Source organism: Oryctolagus cuniculus, chromosome 13 (assembly GCF_964237555.1).
Source record: "Oryctolagus cuniculus chromosome 13, mOryCun1.1, whole genome shotgun sequence".
Classification (NCBI taxonomy): Eukaryota; Metazoa; Chordata; class Mammalia; order Lagomorpha; family Leporidae; genus Oryctolagus; species Oryctolagus cuniculus.
Genome location: NC_091444.1, coordinates 2213778 through 2239452, shown reverse-complemented (window position 1 = coordinate 2239452; position 25675 = coordinate 2213778). Strand labels below are relative to the sequence as shown.

The 25675-nt window shown below is 60.5% G+C and overlaps 1 protein-coding gene across 1 annotated transcript in view; it reads left to right on the top strand.

Moving 5' to 3' along the window:
• NIBAN1 (niban apoptosis regulator 1) overlaps positions 1–25675 on the top strand; it is a 111417-nt gene that overhangs the window by 58121 nt on the left and 27621 nt on the right. The window contains exons 3-5 of the mRNA XM_008249920.4: positions 355–486; positions 1820–1934; positions 6318–6485. Coding sequence (XP_008248142.2) covers positions 355–486; positions 1820–1934; positions 6318–6485 — 415 coding nt within the window. The remainder of the gene's footprint in view (positions 1–354; positions 487–1819; positions 1935–6317; positions 6486–25675) is intronic.

The window sequence follows — 25675 nt, the reverse complement described above, 5'->3', positions numbered from 1 at the left end:
CCAAGTGCTTGCGCCCCTGCACCCACGTGGGAGACCCGGAAGAAACTTCTGGCTCCTGGCTTAGGATCCACCCAGCTCCAGCCATTAACAGCCATTTGAGGAGTGAGCCAGTGGATGCAAGACCGCTCTCCACATCCATCTCTCTGTAACTCTGACTCTCAAATACATAAAAAAATCTTTAAAGAAAATCGTGGGTGTACCAATAGGACACATGTTTGCATTCGGTTAAAAGTAGGACGGAGGGGGGGGGGACAAAGTAGCCCCGGGACAGCCTGCGGCATGCCAGGGATGCCCTGGTGGGGCAGGGTGCTGGCCGCTTCTCGTGACCCCTGACTGCTGTGTGTCTTCCTGAAGCCACCGCTGGAGCCTGGAACGGTTTTGTACGAAGCAGAGCTAACACAGTTCGCTGAAGACATCAAGAAATGGAAGGACAGGTACATCGTGGTCAAAAATGACTTTGCCGTGGAGAGCTACGAGAGCAGAGAGGTGAGTCGCGTCCGTGCTGCGGTGGTCTGTGCCACGCCCTTGTGTGTCCACTGGGTTGACCGGAGGGAGCTCTCCCTAGGGACTGAGCGGTGCAGGTGCCCACGGTGGTCCCCCCATGGGTGTCTACTGGGGCGCAAGCTTCTGGGTCTACAGCCGTGGAGCAAACCGATGCTGGCCGTCTAGTAGGCAAGATGGGCTCTGAGCCACAGCCGTGGAGCAAACTGATGCTGGCCGTCTAGTGGGCAAGATGGGCTCTGAGCAAGTGCCCCCCGGTGACCGTGATAGAAGTCGGAGCTCCGTTCTCATTCGTGAAATGGGCACGGCCCCATCCCTGTGCAGCCTTGGGGCCCACCTAACGCGCGGCTGATAGAAGCCGGTGCTGGGGTTGTCGTAGCCGAGAGCACGGCTCACGCCTGGCTACAGTCTGGGTCGCGTCGCTCTGCGCGGTGGCAAAACCACACCACCAGAGCTCCTCTGCTTTGTTCCGACCCCGATATGCTCTGGCTGCTGTCCTACCCGGGATCCCACCAGGGCGGGGACGCTGAGTTTGCGAGCGGAGTGGCCCCTGTTACTCTGTCGTAACCTAGATCGGCCGCCAGGCTCCGGGTCTCGCAGTCTGGGTTTCAGTTCCTCACTGCTTCCAGGTTGCTGTTTGCAAAATGCCGCCTCGTCCGAGGGCTCCGGCTTCTCCATCCCCGGCACCGCACTGCAGAGCCGCAGCAGGGGCAATGCGCGCCGCATGGTGTTGGGTCAGCATCCTGATGTTTGTGGTGAAGATCCACGGCACACTCACTGTAGGGACCTGTCCCACGGTCCCCGGGTCATCCCCGGGCTCACCGTGGCCAGCCCCCAGGCGTCTTGGGCACTGACGTGTGACTGTCACCTCGTGGTTATTACCAGAGGGCCCTGGGGGCTGGTGACCGGAAGGGTCACTCGGGCGTGGCCGGTCTGGAAGTTCCTGGGATGTGTTCTTCCCACCCGGGCCTGCCCGCCCTGAGCCTCCCTGGGGTTGGGGATCTGGCCTGCCGTGTGTGGAATGTGTGCCTATCAGGCGTTAATTGGCATTGCTACGTGATTATTGATACACATAAATGCAGCCTGGAGTTAACATGGACAGTTAAACACGTGTCTGACAGGTGCAAATATTCCTTTCTGTGTTTTTCTAAAGACTTGTTTATATGCAAACATGATTGTTGAATAAATGACTCTAATTCATTGACTCAGCCTGTGGGTGGCTATGTCTGGGTGTGGGTAAGGGTCTGTCTGTATTTTTCTGATATTTTCCAAAAAGCCAAACAAGGAGAAGACATTCATTTGCACCTTTGCTTCCCAGGCCTATCAGAAAGGAGCTGCTCCGAGGACCAGGGTCCTCCCAGTGGGCGGCAAGGTGTTCACCTCGCAGGCCGAGTACAGCCTGCTGGCCGACAGGCACTTCCCTGACCCCGCAGGTGAGTGGTCAGCGCCCTTCCCCAAGGCCACCGTCTCTCCTCGCCGGCTTGCTCAGCCCGGCCTGCGGCTCTCAGTGGGCCAGGGCCCCTCCCAGCCCCCCAGGTGGGACGTCTGGCTGTCTCTGGCCTCTGGGGGTACTTTTGGCTGCCGGGGGGAAGCTGTGGGAGTTTGGAGGCACACAGGACAGCCCGATGGTGAAGGGTTACCTGGCGTAAGTGATCAGGAGGGCCCAGCAGACAGGCCGTGGGCTAGAGCCCCAGGCCCATAACGTCTGCTGCTCCGGTCCCGCGTGCTCACCCCAGATTGGTGTCTGTGCTGGCGGCCCACGGGAAGCCACTGCAGGCCCGGTGTGGTGACGCCGCGGGAGCAGGAAGACACCAGGCCCAGCCCGTGGGGCACACTCGGTTTTCAGTAGCAAGGCTGCACCTGTTAGAGAATATTCTTCTTGAAGATTTATTTGTTTATTTTGAAACTCAGAGAGAGAGAGAGAGAGAGAGAGATCTTCCATCCCCTGGTTCGCTCTCCTAATGGCTGGCACTGGGCCAGGAGCTTCATCCACGTCTCCCGTGTGGGTGCGGGGGTCCAAGCACTTGGCCCATCCCCCGCTGCTTTCTCAGGCCATAGCAGGGAGATGGATTGGAAGAGGAGCAGCCCATGTTCCGGGACGCCGGCACTGCAGGCGATGGTTTCCCCGGCTACGCCATGACGCCGGCCCCTAATTCTAGGGTGATAGGCAAGAAAATGTCCTAAATTGATTTTGAACAAAAGCCCTCTTAATAAGCGTTAGAGTGCCGCACAGCTATGTAAACACAAAGCGTGCCCTCACGCAACTGTGGGTGCAGCTGGGAGCCGTCACGGATACGGCACTGGGCGGAGAGACTGGGCTTCCGTGTCCCCGCTGGCCCCGTGCCGCACAGTGCACGGCGACGGCTGCTGCCCGCTGCTTTCTGTCCTGCAAACCCAGAAGCATCTTCCTGGCGCCGGCCTTTCTGAGTCTCGCTCCTTCTGTTGTGTTCACGTCAGGAAGGTGAGGCGTGACAGTGACCCAGCGGAGAACTCCGGGGACCAGGGGTGTGGGGGCCTTGCCCTCCCGCCCCGCCCCGGCCTCGCGGCCGCGACACCAGCACTTGCTCGGCTTCTTGCTGGAAACGCGGCTCTGATACCAGATATCGTTTGTAGAATCCGTGCGGGAGATACCACGTTAGCCACAGGACGCTGAGCCTCGTGCTTTTTTTTTTTTAAGGTTTATTTTATTAATTTGAAAGGCCAGAGCTGGGTCGATCCAAAGTCAGGGCCCAGGAGCTTCTTCCAGGTCTCCCACGTGGGTGCAGGGGCCCAAGGACTTGGGCCGTCCTCTGCTGCTTTCCCAGGCCACAGCAGGGAGCTGGATGCCCCAAGCCTTGTGCTTTTCATGTGACTAGACAATTAGTACACGGCCCAGGAACCCAGGTTAAACCGCTTACTGGGAAGTAAATTCAGCTAAAGCCACTGTGCAGGTGCTCTGTACACCTGATTGCATTTTGTACATTTCCCCCACACCTTGGCTGGGGCTGCAGTCGGGGATGGAGGTGCCTACAAGTCGGCGCCGTAGACGCTTCCAGAACCTTCCAGTGACTTCAGTGGGAGCAGACAATGTATGTGTTGGTTTCCTGTGAAGTCGTGAGAAGGAGTGGAGGGAGACACAGAACACAGGCCTGTGTGCTGACAGCCGGCCCAGGCTGCAGACTGGGCATCGCAGTGACCAGGGTGTGTTATGTGCTGTGGCCTTTGGAACGTTGGAAACAGAATATTCCGCAGGGGATCACGGTGACGTTCTGTAACCCAACTCGGAAACACGCAGGCCGCTGGCGCGTGGAGACTGGAGCTAACGGCAGTGGAAGTCATGGGGCTGGAAGCTTTGCAGTGCCAAGGCCAGTGCAGCCTTGGGCTCCCGGTGACACCCAGGAGGGCAAGGAGGGCACGAGCATACACGGGCTTGCCCCGCGTGCGAGGTGGCGTCCCTGGGGAGGCTGCAGGCGTGGTGACCTGCCTAGGAAAGGGATTGATCGCGTGGGGTTGTGCTGGGACGTCTGTCGGACACACCCCCGGGTTTGCTGGAATGACTCGTTCATTGGGTGTTTTATTAGCATTTGATTTGCTACACACAACCAAAAACCAAAGTGTGTGAGATTTTATGATCTCACCAAAGATGCTCAGACGCAAGCCCAGGGTGGGTGTGGCGGGTCCATGCATTGGCCAGGGACTTGGGCTCTTTCCGTTCCCTCCCTTGCCCACTTCTAGGCTGTGGCCCTTAATGGCATAGTCCAGGGTGGCTGCTGGAGCGCCAGCCGTCACTTTGTCATTCCAGGAGGGGGAGAAGGGGAGGGCCACTTGCCACCTCCGTTTACATCCTATCTACCAGAACTCAGTAGCAGGGGAGGCTGGGAAGGCAGTGTTTGCCCTGAACACTCTCTTGCCGTGCTGAGAAGGCAGGGCACAGCGGGTCCTGTGCCACGGCCACAGCCTCCAGTCCTCAGGGGCTCAGCCGTGACTCAGCCGTCGGCTCTGCCCAGGTCATCCCGTGCCGGGCGCTGGGGGGCCGAGCTTGTCCCCCAAACCGCACGTTGTGCGTCTGACTCGGCTCCCTCCAGGCCCAGGACCCGGAGTGAGCGCCTCCGTGTGCCCCACGAGCTCTCTTCCTGAGTTACACGGGCCTTGAGTCATACTTTGCCAGCAGCCACCTGGGCGTCTCCGTCCACTCCTTGGACGCCAGTGCACCCCCAGGCCCCTGACGGCTGCCCTCCTCCCGTCTTTCCCTGGGGTTGCCGCCCTCCTCCTGTCTCTCCCCAGGACGGCTGCCCTCCTCCCGTCTTTCCCCGGGGACGGCCGCCCTCCTCCCGTCTCTCCCCGGGGTTGCTGCCCTCCTCCCGTCTTCCCAGGGGACAGCCACCCTCCTCCCGTCTTGCCCCAGGGTTGCTGCTGTGCAGGTGGGCGGCCGGCACGGATGGACTTGACTCCTGCCGCTTCTCCTGGGCTCTGGGAGTGGACGGTGGTCACCACCCAAGCACAGCGCGGTGGGGCCGGGTGCCTGGAATGGCATGAGGCTTACAGAGGGGTCGGTTTGACAAGATGAGGTGAAAGGCCTGCCGTTTAGAACTTCTGAAATTGTGTGGGCTGTCGCAGCACCAGGTTCCGTGACTGTGCGGGGAGCCAGGGCGCAGCCCCTGTAAGACACAGCAGCTCCCGCCCCCAGGCGCTCACGGCAGGGGGTCTGCTTCCTGGGGAGAGCGAGGCCGAGAGCACCCAGCTCTGCCTCCGGTGGCAGGGGCCGGGCCAGCGAAGCTGTCCCCAGGGAGACGGCTTCTGCTCTGACTTTGGAAGATTGAGTGAGGGGAGCCGGCACTGTGGGGCAGTAGATTCAGCCTCCGCCTGCCGTGCCTGCGTCTCGTATGGCAGTTCGAGTCCCGGCTGCTCCACTGCTGATCCGGCTCCCTCTAATGCGCCTGGGAAAGCGGTACAAGATGGCGCAAGTGCTCAGGCCCCTGCAAGTGCTCAGGCCCCTGCACGCACATGGGGCACCTGGAGGAAGCTCCTGGCTCCTGGCTCCGGATTGGCCCAGCTCTGGCCGTCGGGACCATTTGGGGAGTGGGCCAGTGGAGGAAAATAGGTCTCTCTGCCTCTGCCTCTCTGTAACTCTGCCTTTTACATAAATAAATAAATCTTAAAAAAAAATAAAAAGCACGCCGGGAACCAGGGGGTGGGTGCTCCCGGGTGCTTCCAGAGGAAGGCGTCGCTGGCAGCCCTAGTGCTGCAGATGCGGTTGTCAGGACAGCTCCCCAAGACGAAGCCAGGGCCTGGCGGTCAGGATGCCCTCAGGGAGCTGGTGGCTGGACTGCAGGTCTCTGCCCGGGGTGGGTGTGCAGAGCAGCCAGAGCTGTTGACAGCGACAGGAGGAGGGAAGCCAGAGCCTGTGGCGACAGGAGAGCAAGCGCACAGGGGCCCGGGGGACCCACAGGGGCCATGGGACATGAGGAGGCTGAGAAAGAGAGCGCCTGGTGGCCTTGGCTGTCCCCCTAGGAGGAGCCGCCTGATGGCCTTGGCTGTCCCCCTAGGAGGAGCCGCCTGGTGGCCTTGGCTGTCCCCCTAGGAGGAGCCGCCTGGTGGCCTTGGCTGTCCCCCTAGGAGGAGCCGCCTGGTGGCCTTGGCTGTCCCCCTAGGAGGAGCCGCCTGGTGGACGGGGCAGGGAAGCTTTGGGGATAGGGGGGCGGGGAGTGGTCAAAGGAGCCTGTGAGGGCGTCTCCCACCACCTCTCCATCCTGCACCCCGGCACCTGCACGGCTTGGAGCAGGCGTTTGCAGTCAGGGGCGCGTGTGTTACACCACCTGTTTCCGCTGTGCCCTTAGCCTCCGGCGAGAAGGAGACCCCGCAGCCCCTGGTGGCCCTGCCCAAGGAGTTCCCGGTGGTGCTGTGGCAGCCCTTCCTCAGGCACGGCTTCTTCTGCTTCGCCGAGGCCGCCGCCCAGAAGAGGTTCAGCGCCGTCCTGAGCGACTGCATCCGCAGGCTCAACCACGGTAGGCCCGCCCCTCCTGCGGCCGCGGCTCCGCCCCGTGCTCTGGTCACCCACCTGCGGGGCAGGACAGTCACACAGAGCCTCGAGGCGCTGCCCCAGGGAGCAGAGACGGAGGCTGGGAGTGGGGGCTGGGGATTGGTGCGTTGTTCGCGCAGAGCGCTTAGCACGGAATCCACCCCATCCTTTTTGGTGCTTTTCATCTGAAGGCCAACAGACGCGCCGGCCGCCCTGGCAAAGCCCTCGTCTGTCTATGCGCCTCGCGTATCGCCACCCTCCCACTGCCTAGCACCAGGCTCCGAGGCCCAGCTCCCTGAAATCGACCATTTGTTTCCTCTCAAACCTGGAGAGTCGGCGCCGGGCACCCGAGGACTGAATGAGCACAGGGTCGGGGCAGCAATGCTGGAGTGCTGATCTGCGTGTGTGTGGGGCTGGCCCGGCTCCACCAGCGGGTGCTGCTGCAGGCGCCATGCCTCCAGGCTTGGTCTCCGGAGGCTCACCTCTGCAAAATCACCGTTGGCTCTGCTGACGAGGGTGGTGGTGTCCTGGGCTCCCTGAGCCCACGGCTGCAGCTGCAAAGGCGGCTGGGCAGGTGTCCCTGAGGGCTTGCTCCGGGCAGCCTCTGTGCAGGCGTGAGGCACTGAGGGCGCAGGTGCGCAGTGGTCCTCTCTGGAGGTCAGCTTCAGGCAGGAGGAGGGCCAAGCACACCCACGAGGCTGGTTTTCAAAACCTGACGGCGTCGAGAGTCACCAGAGGGTGACTGCCCGGCGGGGAGGTCAGCACCGTGCCCCATGCCTGCCGGGGCCCCCAGAGCAGGTGACACGCGAGCCATTGGCCTTCATTGCCCCTTCCCCAGGGGTCAGCCCCAGAGAGCGACCATCACCCGTGATGCTCCCAGCTGGTTTTTGGCATGGGGAGACCAATGGAAAAAGATAAGGGCGTCTGTGTTGCTATGGCAACTCTGAGTGATGCGCGCCATAGCACTGACACATCACTCAGGGACTGCGGGAAAGGGCCCTTGTCCATATCCCGCCTCGTGGTGTCGAGGTTTCAGAGATGGGGACTTATCCGGCGCCGCCGGCTCCATGTCACCCACTGTGCTGGGCCTTGGTAGAGTGTGGACGTGCGGTGGGCGGCGAGCACAGAACCGCCGATTCCACGGGCACAGAGTGTCCTCGCCCAGCCACTTGGGCCCTGCCGCAGTCCCCTGTCCTTGTTTGTCACAGGGATTTCCCTGGGGAGTCCCTGGGGGTTATGTAGCCTGCGTTAGGCTCTTTTACGGAAGATTCCAGTCCACGCAAAGCCCCGTTGAGCTCCTGTGTCCCACGGGCTCTGAGACCACGAGGCCTGGCTGTGTCGCCCTGGTTAGTGTCGCAGTCGTCTGTGCCCGGGGCTCTCTGCAGGCTGAATCTGGCAGGGCAGCTGGTGGCTGCAGTGAGGCCCAGGCCGTCGCCAGCTGGCTGTCTCGGCCGCTCTGTTCTCTGTTGGACAACGTGGCGGAGCCGCATGCTCCCGGTCCAGTCTCTGTTGTACCGTCCTGAGCGAGCCAGTGGCAGGTCCCCAGCATCAGAGCACCCCTCCCCCACGTGCCGGAAGAGTTCAGAAATAGATGTGGGCTTAGGGCTGAGACAAGGGCCGGAGCCCCGAGGGGTGCAGGCACGCTGCCCTCCAGCCTGGGTGGGTGGCGGCGAGACTGTCGAGGGGCCTCAGCTGAGAACTGGTCCCAGACGTCTGTTGGAGCAGGTGGATTCCGGGCCACCGTGGATGGCTGTGGGCAGGCACCCCATAGCACCCAGGAGGGGGGGCGTCTGATGGGTGTGGCTGTCCACACCAGTTCACTCTGCTTCCAGAACTGCTTGTTACTGGCTCCCGCCCGGGGCCTGACCACCCCCTGTTCTTGGGCGATAAGCCTACCTCCTGGGTAGGAGGGCACAGCCTCTCGCCACCGTGGTTGTTAAACTCGCAGAGGCATAAAGAGCTGTGCGTGTCCTGATTCCAACCTGGGACCTCCTCACTGGGTGGGCGCCAGGGACCCCAGGAGATTTCTCTGTAGCCACCTCACTGGACTGGCTGGTGAGCCTGCTGAGTGACATGTGCCTGGAGCAGCCACAGCCCCTGACCCGGGTCAGGCCAGGGTCCCGACTGGCTGCTGCCACCCAGTGGGGCCGTGTCGTGCTCAGATGTCCGGGTCGGCCCCCCACGCCTCCGAGTTTGCTTGCCAGATGCGCCCCTGGTGGTTCCGGGCATGCAGACCAACCCTGGCAGTGGATCAGGGGCTGAACGCAGCAGTGGGGGACAGCGGTCAGCATCAGCATGAGCCTGACCTTCGACCCTTGGCCCAGGGGGTTGGGGGAAGGGAGGAGCTGGCCAGGAGAAGACGACCCTGGCTGGTGAGTGCTGGCTCCGGGAGGGAGGTGGGGCGCTGGCAAACTGCTGCGCCCCCGCCCGTGTTTGCCAGGGGTGAGCAGCAGGGGTGGGCGGTGGGTAGGCGGAGACCATAGCACAAGAAGGGGTTTTTGACAAGAGACCATGGGGAGGCAGTCACTCCGCTGGCCTCCGCTTCCGGTGGCCTCGCTGGAGCGTCCAGGCCCTGAGCTGATGTGGGTTCCCGGCCGCGCTGTGTGCCGTGAGCTCTCGTCCCAGGAATCCCGTGTCCCGTCCAATGCCTCAGCGAGACTTGGCTGTGACACTCGCACGTGCTAGGCGTTCGACAAATGTGTGGGTTCGATGGAACTTTAGGACAGGAAAGGCCCCCTGAGTTGAAAGCGGACGGGCGACGGGCAGGTCCCCGCCGGTGTGCCGGGCTGCACGTGGTGCCCTCTGCCCTCGGCACTCAGCGGCACAGCTCAGGCTGCTCCCGCGTGGGAAGCACACCAGCCCCCGAGCACCGGTGTCTGCTGCGGGCGTCGTCAGTTCTCACCGCGAACGCAGCGAGCTGGGCTTGGCGATCATGAAAGCGTTCCCCTGCACTTTGCAGCCCTTCCCCCCGTGGATGGGCACACACGTGTCTGGAGTCGGAAGTTCTAATTTATGCTCACTGCTACAAACAGGTCGTGTCGGAGACAGGTAAAACACAAGGCTTGCCGACAGCTCGTCCCCGCTTTCACTCACGAGAATATCCTATTGCGCACCGCGCGTGCGGAGGCACCCCTCAAGGAGAGCACCGGGGTTACTGCGGAATGAATGACTAGATAGCGGTTTCTCGCTTCTGTAGAATTCCCCAAACAGATGCTTTGAAAGGACCCTGTGTGCCTGGAGCCACCGTCCCTGCATTCTGGCCCGAGCTGTCAGCCTCGCCTTGCCACGACTCAGCCCCTGCAGGGGTCTCTGTCCGTGGCGGGTATGTGGCTTCCTCTTAAGAAGCGGTCACTTCGTCCAGTCTGGCCCTGGATGGTTCTTCGTAAATCTCCGAAGTTGGGACCCGCCCTCGGGCCCCAGCCTGCTGTGACCTGGGCTGTGTTGGTTTCTCGCTGAGCAGGGCTGCCTGTGCGGCTGGGTCTCTCCCCAGCGGCCGAGTGTGCCTCCGTCTTTCCCTTAGACGGGCTCTGAATACCAAGTCTTTGGTGCTGTAGCTTGCCCCCTGGGTAAAAGTGTGTAAGGCATAAACCGTATCTGGTTTTCTACAGCTGAAGCAGCAACTCAATCTTCTAAAGGAAGCTCACCCTGTGAGGACGCAGGCGCGAGCGCTTTTAGAGTAGCAGATCTGAGACAGGCCGTGTGCTGTTCATGCCCGGGGCTTTACCCACATTGCTCGAAGGGCTGGAAGCAGCCAGGATTTGCACCAGGAGCCCCGTCCCTCGGAGACGGGAAGCAGGATGCCTCCTCTGGGCCCTGCTCAGTCGGTCACCCCCAGGGCGTATGCAGCCTTGCACTTGCGGCTGCCTAAGCTGTGTCACCACGGACCGCACCTGGTGCTCACTTCCTCTGTCTTCTCAAAGCAAAACCCCCGACCCCCCCCCCCCCACTCCCCACCCCCAGTGAAGCAGCCGAAGGCGTGAAGTCGTGTGGTCGCGGTCGTTAAGGGTGACAAGCTGGAACAACAGAGTCAGACCCGTCAGACCCTGGGGTCCCGGCCACTGTTGGTCGGTGCTGTTGAGACTGGCAGATCCCGCAACACTGGGCAGTGTCTGGCTCTATGCGTGGGCGGGACATGTTGAGATTGAAAGGCGACAGGACCAATGGGATGGCTGTTTCCACGTGTAGTCAGACACCCTGCAAACGCCAGGACTCCCGGCACTGGTTTCTGTGAACAGTCAGCACGCAGGGAGCTGGCAGAAGACGTTCACCTATCTGGGGGGTCGGAGCGGGAGCCAGGCCAGGTGTTCACCTATCTGGGGGGTGGGAGCGGGAGCCAGGCCAGGCGCCGCCGCTCCTTCTCTCTTTCTAAACTCTCAGCTCTGGAACCGTGGCTTCATTGCAGAGCCTATTAATTTAGGGTTATCCATAGAGACTTTTAGCAACGTTTCTCAAAGAGTGACTGATGGATGACTTGCTTCCAGATGACCTTGTATGAGGTCCAGGCGGTGGGGGGATGGGGAGTACTGTTGAAAGTTCAGATTCCGTGGCTGATGCCAGGGGATGTAGCCCAGGGTTGGAGCATCTGACTGCAAATACAAGGTGTTTTTCTCAATTTTTATTTTTCTGAGGTCACATTGCTGGTAGAGAATTGAGATTTTTATAATATAAAATTAGAGTTTGACATGATACGCCACAACCCAGTACAGTTAAAAAGTAGTAAAAGAGAGAGAAGCAGGGAGTGGCTCAGTGCGCTCAGCATTACTAAGACAAACGAAACCACGCGTCATCGTTTAGCTACGGAACCGCACGGGGCTCCTCACAGATTTCCTGTGTGAAACCTCTTGGGTCTCGCAAGTGAGCTGAGGGGCCATTTCTGTACTGAGCTTTGCGTTTCCAGGGGGCCCATTGCTTTTACCAGTTTCCTTTTACCAGTCCCTGTCCTGGGTGTGTGTGTGTGTGTGTGTGTGGCCCCCTCCCTCCACGGCCGTCCCACGAGACACCGTCTCCCATTGCTACCCTAGAGGTGGCTGCACCCCTCCGACGGGGCAGCCTGGACCAGCAGGTTGGGGGGTCCCAGGGCTCTGCATTTCTGCCATGTTCTCAGGGATGTTGACATTGTCCCCCCACCCCCACCCCGGGGCCACGCTGGGAGTGGCCGCAGGAACCCCTGCACCCTCAGTGCCTCTGTGGGCCGGCACTGTGCCTGCCATCGGCGCCACTTCACAGGTGAGGATTCAGAGTTGGCTTGCAGGACTCGGGATCAGCATAAGACGTTAAAGCCCGGCAGCCCGACCCCAGAGCCATGATCTGGCCCGCCCTGCCGTGCGGCTTCTCAGGGGCGGGCACTGAGCCCCCACCATGCCAGTGTCCGGAAGCGGTCCCATCCAGTTCCTGTGACGGCGGTCACCTGTCGTGGATGAGGGGCAGTGGGCTGCGGCACGTGGTGAGGACGCGGAAGTGAAGTCTTGTCTCTGCCTGGCCCAGCTGGGTGTTGCTGTGGCGAGCTGTGCACAGCAGAGCGCTCCCCGAGCTCGGAGACCCTGGGCCCGTGCGACGGGCCAGCGTGGAGTGATTTTGGGGGTGTGCAGTGGGGCGAGGCGGGGCGCAGGCTCGGTGCTCCTGCCTCCCCAGCCCTCTGAGTGGTTTTAGCGCTTAGCCCTTCCTGTTCCCCTCCCAGCATTTTCTGCCGTGAGCTGGGTCCCGTACGGGCTGTGCCGAGGGGACGACCCGACTTGAGCTGGTTTTCCCTCTCAAGCGTTTCCTCGCGGAGAGCGCGGATCGTGTTTGGAGCCATGGGCATCTGGCGGTTAGCAAGATGCTTATTTCAAGGGCTCAGAGAGGGAAGTGAACAAGGAGGAGGAAGAGGGCGGCGGTGACGTCATAGCCCCACTTTTGCATCTGGCCAGGCTGGCCCCTGCCTGCTGGGTCTCTCTCCCGTGGTCTGCAGGGGCACCAGCCCAGGTCGGAGCTGCGGCTGCCCCCCGGGGGTGCGTCTCTGTGCCCAGCCTGGCTCCCCGGGGACCCCAGAAGACTGCCCAGACTCCTGACCACTGACACTGGCCGTGACCCGCTGTTCCTGGTTTGTGTGTTTACGTCACGGACAAATGACACTTCGGGTGACGTGGGAAATAAAAGTTGGATCAAAGGAAGCCTTGGCTGAGCGTCTGCTGTGTCCGGACGTTGTCTTAACACTGGAGCAAAGCAGGCCCGGGCCGTTCGGCCATGGCGGCGCTCCGGCCAGCTTTCTGTTGCTACCATGAAGACGGTGCTTTGGCTAGGAGTCCTGGCGGGGGGTCACAGTCCAAAATGGGGGGGCCCGTGGGTTTGGTCTCTGATGAGGGCCCTGGGTGGCAGTGGCAGAGCCTGGGGCAGGGGGATTTCCTGGCGCCCCAGGAGGCACACAGTGAGACTCCGGCTTTTATAACCAGCCTGCTTGGAGGCCACGCCCTCCAAGACCACACCCCACCAAGGGCCTGAAACAATCTCATGAGACCCCACTCCCAGACACAGTAGTGGATCAAGCCTCCACCCTCTTAGTACCATTGGCTTCTGACCTTGGGGCTCTACGTCTCGCATGAGCTGCAGAGCCAAATTCTGCTCTAACCCTGGCACCCAGGCTCAGCTTGTAAGGCTGAGTGGACAGGGGAGAGGCCGGGGACATGAGGGGACACCAAGGAGAGGCTGGGAACATGCAGAGCAGGGACGTCCCTCTGTCTCACTCCAACTCTGCAGGGGCTCCGGCTCCAGACCACGGCGAGCCGGGCCACAGGTGCCCCGGGACTCTGTCCCCAGACCACAATGAGCCAGGTCACGGGTGCCCCGGGACTGTGTCCCCCAGACCACGGCGAGCCGGGTCACAGGTGCCCCGGGACTCTGTCCCCAGACCACAGTGAGCCAGGCCACGGGTGCTCCCAGGGACTCTGTCCCCAGACCACAGCAAGCCGGGTCACAGGTGCCCCAGGACTGTGTCCCCCAGACCACAGTGAGCCAGGCCACGGGTGCTCCCAGGGACTCTGTCCCCAGACCACAGCGAGCTGGGTCACAGGTGCCCCAGGACTCTATCCCCCAGACCACAGTGAGCCAGGCCACGGGTGCTCCCAGGGACTCTGTCCCCAGACCACAAAGAGCCGGGCCACAGGTGCCCCGGGACTGTGTCCCCCAGACCACAGTGAGCCAGGCCACGGGTGCTCCCAGGGGCTCTGTCCCCAGACCACCGAGAGCCAGCCACAGGTGCTCCCCGGGGCTCTGTCCCCAAGAACACAGTGGGCTGGGCTACACAACCTGACTCCTCCCCGGGGAAGAGGGAAAGACCGCTCCTTTGTCACCTACAAGCTCCAGGAGTCTGGATTAGATTCTTTAACGCTGAGGACCAGAGACCTCTCCCCACAGTCCGGTGTTCGCTGATGACAGTAGTGAGTCACTGCTGCTGAGAGCACTTCCTGTCTGGAGAAACTTCCTGTGTGCCGAGGGAGCCCTACTTCCTGGCACCTTACACCCTGGCTAGCCACCGCAGGGCTCTGCCACACGGCGGTTAGTTAAGGGCCTTTGCCGTTATATCAGGGCCATGGCTGACTGGTGTCTTTGTGTGTGTGTCTGTGTGTGTATCTGTGTGTGTATGTGTCTCTGTGTGTGTGTGTGTCTGTGTGTACATGTCTGTGTGTCTGTGTGTATGTCTGTGTGTGTGTATGTCTGTGTGTCTCTGTGAGTGTATCTCTATCTGTGTGTATGTGTGTGTCTGTGTCTGCGTGTGTCTGTGTGTGTGCATGTCTGTGTATGTCTCTGTGTGTCTGTGTGCATGCGTGTCTCTGTATGTGTCTGTGTGTGCATGTCTGTGTATGTCTCTGTGTGTGTCTGTGTGTGCTTGTCTCTGTGTGTAAGTGTGTGTCTCTGTGTGTGCATGTCTGTGTGTATGTGCATGTCTGTGTGTGCGTGTCTGTGTGTGTGCATGGCTGTGTGTGTATCTGTGTGTCTGTGTGTGCATGTCACTGTGTGTGTGTTCGTGTGTGTCTGTGTGTGCTTGTCTCTGTGTGTATGTGCATGTCTGTGTGTGCATGTGTGCATGCGTGTGTGGTCGGGGCTGCCCGGTGCCTCCTCCCCGGCCCTGCTGATATCATTGTACTGGTGCAGGTGCTGTCTGTCATATCCTTTACACAGGCCCTCATGGTTGGTGTCTGACGTGAAAATGGACCAGTACACCCACACACATGTTAAATACGGGCAATAATAGAAGGGCAATGAAATTTTGTGTTCTCGTGGGCTGAAAGAGATGTAAAACTCCATTATTATTCCACAGATACCTGAGAAGCTGAAAATGAGCTTCCAAATGTCATTCATTTGAAGTGGGTTGATTGACAGTTATGGTTGGGTTCCCTGAAATATAGCGGAGGTCCCTGTGTAGATGCGTGCGTCACTGTTGGTCAGAAAAGTGGTCTAAAAGGTTTCCAGCCCCGGGTTCTCCTCTGGTTTCTGGTTTCATGTTTGGGCGGCTTTGTGTGGAAATGTGGAAGTCGCACTGCTGTGTCCATGCCGGGTGTCCCACCAGGCGAGGAATCTAGATAACTCATAATCTAATTTTTTGTTAAAAATTTATTTTTTTTTACTTGAAAGTCAGGGTTATACAGAGAGAGGAGAGGCAGAGAGAGAGAAAGGTCTTCCATCCAATGTTCACTCCCCAATTGGCTGCAACAGCTGGAGCTGCGCCGATCCAAAGCCAAGAGCCAGGATCCAGGAGCTTCTTCCAGGTCTTCCACGCAGGTGTAGGGGCCCAAGGACTTGGGCCATCTTCTACTGCTTTCCTAGGCTACAGCAGAGAGCTGGACCGGAAGAGGAGCAGCCGGGATTAGATCCAGCGCCCATATGGGATGCTGGCGCTTCAGGCCAGGGCGTTAACCTGCTGAGCCACAGCGCCGGCCCCCTTAAGCTCTAATTAAGATGTCCTGGAAGTGTGAATTTCGTTACTGACTGAAGAAAGCCCATCCGAGTCAGGACACGGTGACAGAGCAGCAGCTGAGTGAGCGCCTCCACGGGGCGGTCTCAGAACTCTGTGTCCGCACCTCCCCGGAAGAGTGCGCCCTGGGTCCGCATCTCCCCGGAAGAGCGCGTCCCGGGACCGCATCTCCCCGGAAGAGCGCGTCCCGGGACCTCATCTCCCGGGAAGAGAGCATCCTGGGACCGCACCTCCCTGGAAGAGCGCGTCCTGTGTCCGCACCTCCCCGGAAGAGCGCGTCCTGTGTCCGCACCTCCCCGGAAGAGCGCGTCCTGGGACCGCACCTCCCCGGAAGAGCGCGTCCTGGGACCGCACCTCCCCGGAAGAGCGCGTCCTGTGTCCGCACCTCCCCGGAAGAGCGCGTCCTGGGACCGCACCTCCCCGGAAGAGCGCGTCCTGTGTCCGCACCTCCCCGGAAGAGCACGTCCTGGGACCTCATCTCCCTGGAAGAGAGCATCCTGGGACCGCACCTCCCCGGAAGAGCACGTCCTGGGACCTCATCTCCCCGGAAGAGAGCATCCTGGGACCGCACCTCCCCGGAAGAGCTCGTCCTGGGACCGCATCTCCCCGGAAGAGCGCGTCCTGGGACCACAGCACTGCTTTCACTGCCCTGTGCCTCTTCCTGCCCCAGAGCCGTATCCTGGGCCAGGGCCTCCCTCCGGGGCTCCCCAGTTTGGTTCTCCGAAGGCCCCGGGTTCCGGGGAGCCCCCTCCAGCTCCCAGGGCTGTGCCCGCCTGTCCCCCAAGTGTGCTCACCTGTCCTTCCCTCCGCCCTGTTCTTGCCGCCGCCGCAGTGCCTGCTCATTGTCTGACTCCTCAAACCCGCGGCTCTGGAGGCTGGGCCCGGGCCTTCCGCTGCTGGCTCTCGGCCCTGGGTGCCCCGGGGGCGGTAAGCAGTGCCTGCTTGCGCCTGGGCGTTGCCTGGAAGTGGTGAGACAGCAGGAAAGGCCGTCAGGACGCCGGGCTCATTCGGTCCATTCGGCTTCTGGTAACAGCCAGGGCGGTTTATTGAGAAGGCTCAGCCCCTGACCACCCATATGGTTGCTGGCTTATCTTGCATTTTTGAAACTGTGTTTGAGAGCTCAGTGACGCTGCAATGTGCTCTCAGCTCAGCGCTTCCTGGCCCCCCCTTTCATCTTCCCTCTCAGTACAGAGTGTTTGGTGTGTTATCCGGAAGGTCCACGGCAGCCTTGGCCTTCAGATTGCTGGCTGAGACCGGCCCAGTGTCTCAGTCCATCCTCTCTCTGAACAGAACACCAGGCATGGGCGACGCGTAGTGAAGAGGTTGACTCGGCCGGGTCTGTGGGCTGGGACGGGCCGGCAGCACAGGCTGTGTCTGTCCAGGCTCCCTGGCTGCATCCTCGCAGCCTGGGGTGGGGGAGAGAGAAGGGAGGGGAAAGGAGAGGGGTCGCGGCGGAGAGAAGGAAAGAAAGAGAGGAGAGGGACAGAGAGAGGCGGGGGGGGGGGGGGGAGAAGAGGGAGGCGTGGGAGGGAGCTTTAGTGTAATGAAAGCTTTATTGTCATAACAGTCAATAGAGCTCAAGTTGCCTGACAACCCATTTTCCCAGGGTCTAATCCAGTCCTGCCAGATCTAACCGCTCCCAGGAAGGCAGGGATCCCTTCTGAGGGCGGTGCCCCATGACCCGTGACCTCTTACTAGCACCCCACACACTTAAAGACCCAGTGGCATCAACATTGCCATCCTGCACACCCGGCTTCCAGGACGGGACCAGTGCGCCAGGCGGAGCGCAGCTTGTTGCGCAATCGCATTATTTAATGATTGCTTTGCTGACTTCTTGCATCACACGTCTCTTCCTTTTGCTTAAAAGAACCCTTTTAAATCTCTAAAAATTTATTTGAGAGGGCGAGAGACAATGGGGAAAAAAAGAGAGAGAAAGAGAGAGAGAGCTTTTCCATCTACTGGTTCACTCCCAGATGCCCCCAGTGGCTGCGGCTGAGCCGGGGCCACAGCAGGAGCTGGGAACCCCACCCAGACTTCCCACTGGGTGGCCTGGAGCCAGCAACACGGCGTCCCGGGCTCTGCGGTAGCAGGAGGCTGGACTGGAGCCACACAGGCCCCCGCGCCCCAGGGGGAGGCACACAGGCCCCCACGCCCCAGGGGGAGCCACACAGGCCCCCGCGCCCCAGGGGGAGCCACACAGGCCCCCGCGCCCCAGCGCAGAGCACGGGCATCTTAACTGCTGAGCTCAGCGCCTGCGCCCTGGAAGACGCTTTGTGAACTTGATGCCTCTGTTTTCGCTTTGCACAGAACCTTCAGCCCCACTGGTGACCTGGGTTGAGTGACTTCCCGACGGTGTAACCTCAGCACTGCTTCACCCAGGCGGGCTGTGCCTCTCACGAGGAGGCAGCGTCCGAGCCCCAGTGCCCTCGTGAGGCCAGCAGGAGAGGACCCCTTCCCCCAGCCCCACCCTACTCAAGCGAGCGGTGCCCCTGGCTCACAGACCACAGCAGTGCCTGTAAGGATGCGGCTGCTGCAGAAGACACTGAGGGAATGCTTTGTACCTCGCAGCTTTCGGAGGCGGCCTTGCCGGTTGGAACGGCAGAATCCTGGCCGCCTGGCCTGTGCTAAGCACTGTGTGAAGGCCGACAGCCTCGTGACCCCAGGGAGACGGAGGCGGAGACAGGCGGGGACTAGCCTGGGGCCTGACCGCCCCCCCCCAATGGTGGAGGCCGGACTCCGACCCGGTGGTTTGTCTCTGAAACCCAAGCTGCTGACTGCTGGGGCCAGGAGCCCCGCTCCACGGGGTTGCAGTCCGTTTTCCCCCGGCACATTTTTTTTAAGTTTTGTTTTATTTATTTGAAAGGAAAAATTACAGAGACAGCAAGGGAGAGAAAGAGAGAGAGATCTTCCACAGGAGGGTTCACGCCCCAAATGGCTGCGATGACTGGGGCTGGGCCAGGCTGAAGCCAGAGCTTATTTCGGGTCTCCCACGTGGGTGCAGGGGGCCATGGACCCGGGCCATCTTCCGCTGCTTTCCCAGGCCAGAGCAGAGAGCTGGATCGGAAGTGGCGCAGCCGGGACTCCAACTGGAGCTCATATTGGAAGAACAAGAGAATGAATGTTTGGATGAAAATGAGGAGACAGGAAACGCTGATGTATTATGTACGTCTGTAGTCCAACATTTTCTCTTTTTAAAGGGACAGTCAGCTGCACCAGCACCATTTATTACACAACCTACCTCTCTCACTGAATTCAGCTCCCATCTTTGTCACGTATTAAAATTATAAACACGGGGCCGGCGCCGCAGCTCACTAGGCTAATCCTCCACCTAGCGGCGCTGGCACCCCGGGTTCTAGTCCCGGTCGGGGCGCCGGATTCTGTCCCGGTTGCCCCTCTTCCAGGCCAGCTCTCTCCTGTGGCCCGGGAGTGCAGTGGAGGATGGCCCAAGTGCTTGGGCCCTGCACCCCATGGGAGACCAGGAAAAGCACCTGGCTCCTGGCTCCTGCCATCGGATCAGCACGGTGCGCTGGCCGCAGCTTGCCGGCTGCGGTGGCCATTGGAGGGTGAACCAACGGAAAAGGAAGACCTTTCTCTCTGTCTCTCTCTCTCTCACTGTCCACTCTGCCTGTTAAAAAAAAAAATTATAAACACGGAGCGGACATGTGGTGCGGGGGCTAAGCCAGTGCTTGGGATGGCCAGTTACTGGAGCCATCGCCGGCTCTCAGCCGGAAGCAGGGATTGGGAGAGTGGGCAGGACCCAGACCCAGGCACTCTGACATGGATGTGGGCGTCCTAAGTGATGTCTCAAAGGCCACCCCAACAGCGTGTTTGTATAGAGAGAATGCTACCAGGATCACCCAGTCGCATTTTTTAATGTTGTGATAAAATAAACATTTTTTGTAATTTAAACATTTAGATATGTCTTCCCCAATATACTTATCAGCTAGAAACATGGATCTAGATGAACACCTGTACATTCCTTTTATTTTAATTACAAACCGATCGCTGACACTGGTCAGCCCTACCTGAATTAATTCAGAAGGTTTTCTTGAGTGCACGGTGTGCGCCAAGCACTGCTCCAGGCACTTAGGGCGCTGCAAAGAGAAAAACAGATCCCTGATCTCGTGGTGCGCCAGTCCTGGTTAGGGGCCGATGGCAGGAGCAGCCAACCAGCCGTGCGCGTGGTAAGCATCGTGGGTGGCGTGGAACAGGTAACGGGGGTCCAGGCATGGCGTGGGCAGAGCCTGAGGGCAGATGCCACACAAAACAAGTCGTGTAGAACGCGCACGGGACGAGGTGTGGAGCGGAGAAGAGCGCTGGAGAACGCAGGAGTGCAGACGTTGAGTGGAGATGGGGCCCGTGGGTGGGGGATGGGATCCGAAGCTCAGAGCCCTGGGAAGACTCGGCCATTCCAGCCGCGGAAGGGGCACCTGCAGCTGGTTCTCATCTGCGACTTCCGCTGGTCGCCGCCTGACCAGTGACGGGTGAGGAAATCTGTGACGGGTGACGTGTCTGTGACGGGTGACGTGTCTGTGGCGGGTGACGTGTCTGTGACAGGTGACGTGTCTGTGACGGGTGACGTGTCTGTGATGGGTGAGGAAGGTCTGAAACTGGATTCGTTTCACTGCCGGCCCGCACTATTTAATAAAGCTTTGCCTTGACTGTTGCTAATAGTAGCAGTAGCCCCGCCGCTACAGTTTTAAACAAATGCAGGTGCCCTGCTAGCAGGCTGATGGACTTCTCATTAAAAGCCACTTCCAGGCCTGGGAGTCCATCACTGGGTACTCACAAGCCACTTGCTCACTTGTGACTAAAACCCATAGTAGGAGCTGCACACACACACAGAGACACATGCATACACACACAGACACAAGCACGCACACATACACACAGACTCTAGCACGCACGCATGCATGCTTGCACACATATGCACAGACACACGTACACATGCACACATGTACACACATGTGTACACACACACACACACTTGGAAGCCTGGACGTCCCTGGCCGGCCCCTGGACTGCGGCTCTGCTTCCTGTTTCTCACAGGCGTCCAGACCAGGTGCGTGGGCCGCGTTGACTGCATTGTGCGATTGCATCTGCAGCCGCCATGGGTCTCAGTAGCGACGGGGACAAGCATTTGGGCTGCTTTCCTCGCGGGCAGAGGGCGGGGGGGGGGGGCACAATTGGTTGCTATAAATATAGCAGGTTGTTGTGCGGCCTCCTCCTGTTTGGAAGTGACCTCATCCATCCGACTGCTGGTGGTCAGCTGCTTCCCCCGCCGGGCCGGCCAGGGAATCCCCCTGGGGTGTTGTCCTGGCACAGCTCTCGGAATCACCACCGTGGGCTTCCCCGCTGCCCGTGAGATGTGATTGTCCAGGGTCTTCACCTTGAGCTGACCTTCCTCCCTGCGGGGACTCCTTATTTCTCGTGTGTGTGACTCTGTCCTGCGCTGGGCCATGTGCATGGAGGGGGACAGTCGGGACCCTCCTCCTCACTGCAGTGGTGCCGGGTCAGCTGTGCAGGGCCCCCCAACTCAGGCACACACACACCTGGCACTGAGCATCCTGCCCCCCACTGTCCAGGCTTCTGCTCCCGCGTCGGCCCTGGTCAGAGTGCCCGTGCCGAGAGCAAGGGCAGCCAGATTCCAAAGGCAGAACTAAAATAAGGAAACTATCGCATTCGCCACACTCAGTTGTGCACGTTTGGAGTGGTGCATGCATTGTTCAAGTTCACTTTACCGTCTCTGTGTTTTCGTGTGGCTTCTCTAAAGCGAAAGGCTGCGCGTGCGGCTTTCCTCAGGTTGACCTGGCCTGGGGTCTCTGCCCTTCCCCCCTCCCCTATTAAAGCAGGGAGCTTGAAAACAAAGAGCGGATTACTCCCTGCAGCCCAGAGAAAGGTGTGTGCTCGTGCGTGCCGGTGTGCACAAGCATGCGTGCGTGTGTGTGTGTGCGCATGTGTGTGTGTGTTGGGGGAAGGACACGGCCGAGCAGAGGAAGGGAGTGCGCCGTAGGGCTGTGAGGTCTGAGTGCTGGACACTGGGGTTGAAGTGAGGGGCAGGGCAGGCTGGGCGCACGCGAGGCCCCGTCAGGCACCGCTTCTCCCTGGGGAGTCCCGGAACTGCTCGCTCGCGCGTTCACAGGGTGCACAAGTCCAGTCCCAGCGCTGCAGCTCAGAGGCGGCTGGGGGCTCTGAGAACGAGCGCTGCTCGGCCAACAGGGACCAGCAGGAACCGCTCTCCCCGCCAGCAGCCCTGAGCAGACCGGGGCGATGGGTTCTTCGGCAGCGTTTCATGGAGCAGGAATTTCCGGCGGGGGGGAGCCCTTGACAGCCTCACGGTTTCCGCTCAGCGCCTGGACTGGCCCAGTGCTTTTGTTAAATGCCCCCGGACATCAGGCAGGGCCACATTTGCAGAGGACAAAGGGGGCATTTCAGAGACGGAGCTCATGGAACGGAGTGATGATGTCATGTTTTCTGAGCGCCAGTTCTCATAATCTTGTCATCGGCCATAAACTGGCAGACTTGAATGTTTCCACTATTTCATGAGCTGAAATAATCAGCCACGGGGCCAGAGGTGAGAGAGAGGGGCCGGGAGGAGCCACGCAGGGGTGGCCCCGGACGCAGAGACACAGCCCAGGAGGCCACAGGCCTTGTCGGTGGGACGCAGCCGCACCCGTGGCGGTGTGTACCTGTGATGTCCCCACGCCGTGTGGGTGTTCGGGCTCGGCAGGGCGTTTGCGACAGGCCCTCTGCTCTGCCGCTGGCACTCCCGCATTCGGGGGCGGCGGCAGGGTCTCGCAGGAGGAGGAGCCGCCGTGGCGGGGGGAGGGCTGGTGCTCTGGGGAGACCCCACCTGCTGACTTGGCTTCTCTGTGGACACCTCGACACGGCCACGTCATGCTGTGGGGCTGTGACCCAGCAGCTGCGGTGCCCGCTGTGGGGGCCAGTGCCACCCAGGGCGGTGAGCGCCGGCCCCGGCTTCCTCAGGGTGGTGACGCGTGGTGTCTCCTCAGCCAGACCCGCGAGGCAGAGCCCTCCGTAACTCCCTGTGCTGCTGTGGCTGAACACTTCCTGTCGCCTCATCGGGATGCCATGGCTGTGTTACGATCAGTTCCCTTGCGGTTAAATTCTCCCCTGACCTCTTCCGCAATGCGTCTAAGCCATCGCTGTTCCTTTAGCGGCTGCCTGATGCCTGTCCAGGGGTCGCTTTTGTCAGCCACGCCCGTGCGCTTTGCCGACAGCATGGGGCCGCCCGGTGAAATCCCATAGTGCTTCCAGCTGTCCCCCTGGAGAGACACAGTCACTTTCCCTTGGGCTTGAAGCAGTGGTACAGAGTTGGGGAGCACAGCGGGGTCTCAGCTGACCCCGACACCCGGAAACACTCCTCTGGCAGCCCCTCGCTCCTTGTAATCGCCCAGGAATGCGGCTGCCTTGTTCCCGTCCTAATACATGTTCTGTTCCCCTGGGCACAAGGACTGCTCTGCCCACGGCCCCGCGCCTGGCAGGGGCCAGGGACTCCGCCACGGGCGTCCTCAGCATCCCCAAGCCGCAGGCGGGGTCCAGCAGTCTGTGGCTGTCCCCCGGCTTCTCAGGAAGGGAGGGGGCTCGGGGCAGTTTAGTTTCTGAGGCTTTTGGGAAAAGGTCACAAGTGAGCAAGCGGACGCGTTACCCGAGACTGAAGGGCTGCCGCAGGGGCAGGGTCTGGGTGAGGCTCTGTCCCCTGGGAGCTGAGCCGTGAGGACTGGACATCCGTCTCCCGCCTGTGAGTTCCCTCCTGGTTGGCGGCTGACCCGTGCCCTCGGGCGGTGACAGATTCTCCTGGGAACGATCACAGCCGGGTTACTTGTCTTGGAGACGACACCACCGGGAAGTCCCCCGGTAAGCTCAGAGTACCTGTGCTAATCCTTGGTGACGGTGACTGCAGAGGGTCACCCCCGCTCTCGGGGTGTCGGCTGCGATGGGGAGTGGGGCAGTCAGTGCGCGGGTGGGTCCCTGGTGTGCACCTGACCAGGACGGTTCACTGCCCGCCCTCCCTTGCATTAAGTGCGCTCGGGTGCGGGTGAGACCCGTGTTCCGAGTGCTCACGAGAGGTTTCTCCACCACGTCAGGAAGGACTCCCCGGATACTTCTGGTGTGACACTGACGGATTAGACCAGGGCGCATTTGTAAGCAGGAATTTTATTCTAAGAGAAAATGTCATCGACACGGAAGGCTTGGTCTGAGGCCAGAGCAGCGTCTTCCCTGGATTCAGACTCGCCGTACATCGTGTCCGGGGCCAGTGGCGAATTTCTGCCTTCAGGAGTCAGCCTGCCGCTCCCCACGGTGTGACCCTGTTTCTGCCATCTGAGCCGGACAGGTCACCCCAGCACAGGCATCGCCACAGCCGCCCCCAGAGCATCATATGGTGGGCACTTTTCAAATTCCCGTTTCAAACAGGAAGCCGCCGCTTCCGCTGGTTTTGCTTGGGTTTTGGGTGTAATTTGCCTCCTGCTTAGGTCCCGGCAGCAGCCAGCAGGAAGCGGCAGCCCCACAATGTTCTCGGTGCGGGCAGCGAGTCCTGTGCCCGCCGTCCCCCAGCAGGAAGCCAAGCAGAGTGGTCCCAGGCACCTAGAGGGGTGGATTAGCCCTCCCAGGCCCCGGGGAGCCTGCGACCAGATACAAAGGACTTCACCCTCTCTCCTTCATGGAAGGTTCCGGAGCATGGATCAGTTTTGGGTTTTAAGGCATTGAAAAAAAAGCTTCAAGGAAACATTTATGCTGGAGAAAAACAAAGACCGTCACGTACAAGGGAGAGCCCGCCCACCCGGATTCCAGGGTCCAGAAAACGAGAACGTGCCCGAGCAGGTTCCGTCTCCGACGCCTGCTCAGTGAGGAGGGAGGGCGCCCGGGCTGTGTGCCATCGGGTCCTCCTGAGCCTGCCCCCAGCGTTGTCTCCTTGGCCACATACTTTTTGGATGAAGCTTCATCGAAGTCCTATTTTTAAGCATCGCTCTAAGTCCAAGGGTTCCTTTGTGGACGGAGGGGCCGTCTCACAGCCGATACTGAGGCAGTGAGGTCACCAAGACCCTGGGCCTTCGGGAGTCGTGGCTTCTGCCGCCTCCCTGCTCCCGTGTGGCTGTGGATGTGGTCACCGAGCCACCTGCCGCGGGTCACCTGGAGAGCTGCCCACACGGACTCCAAGCCCCACGGCCGCTCCACCGGTCTCTGGGCCAAGGTCAGGAATGAAAGTGTTAGCAAGCGCCATGGCAGCTCCAGGGCTGGTAGAGGGCGGTTTCCAGTGTGCCCTGGGCCTGGGAGCCGGCAGGAAATGCAGGTTCCTGGCCCCACCTCACACCTGCTGGCCCTGAAGGCTTGGGATGGGCCCGGCATCGGGGCCTCTGACACTCGCTCAGGCCAGGGAAGTGAGGGGTAGGGCTTGGGGGTTCCCCCAGCCGCCCCGCACACCCTCCGGGAGGGCCCGGTGAGACAGCAGGTGCCTCTGCAGCACCTGGCTCCTGTCTGTAGCTGTAAATTTAGATTAGAAGGGGTTTTGACGGGAGATTTGAAAATGCGTGTTAAGATGCGTGGTGCTGAGCTGCAGCCTCAGGTGTGGAGCGAATCTCAGAACCCGCCTGCCGCCTCCCTGCCCTCGCGCCCCTGCCCTCACCTGCTGTGCGCTCTCTGTGCAGCAAAGCCCCAGGCCTTGGCGGTGCCTTCTTCAAGCTCGCTATCTCTGTTCATGCAGTTTCTCAGCCGTCTTTCTGGGCATGTAGGAACTGGATTCCTTTCCTGTGTGTGTGTGTGTGTACCGGATTTATTTGTCTGAAAGGCAGAGTAACAAAGAGGGAGAGACCTTGAGAGGGGGCCAAGGGGAAGAGAAAGAGATCTTCCATCCACCATTCAGTTCATACTTGAATGACCGCAACAGCCAGAACTGTGAAACCAAAACCAGAAGCCAGGAACTCCATCCTGGTCTCTGATGGGGGTGGCAGGGGCCCAAGCACTCGGGCATCTTCCATCACCTTCCCAGGTGCATTAACAGGAAGCTGGATCGGAAGTGGAGCCGCCAGGACTCGAGCCTGCACCCGGATGTGGGATGTAGCATCCCAAGTGGCGCTCAACCCACTGCACCACAATGCCGGCCTCTCGTTTGTCAGCATCGTTTTGGGCCCAGATTCTCCCATCACCCAGACCAGGAGGAGCTTGAACTTAAAAGCTGCATTTTCCCCAGCATTGTGTCCTAATGGTCT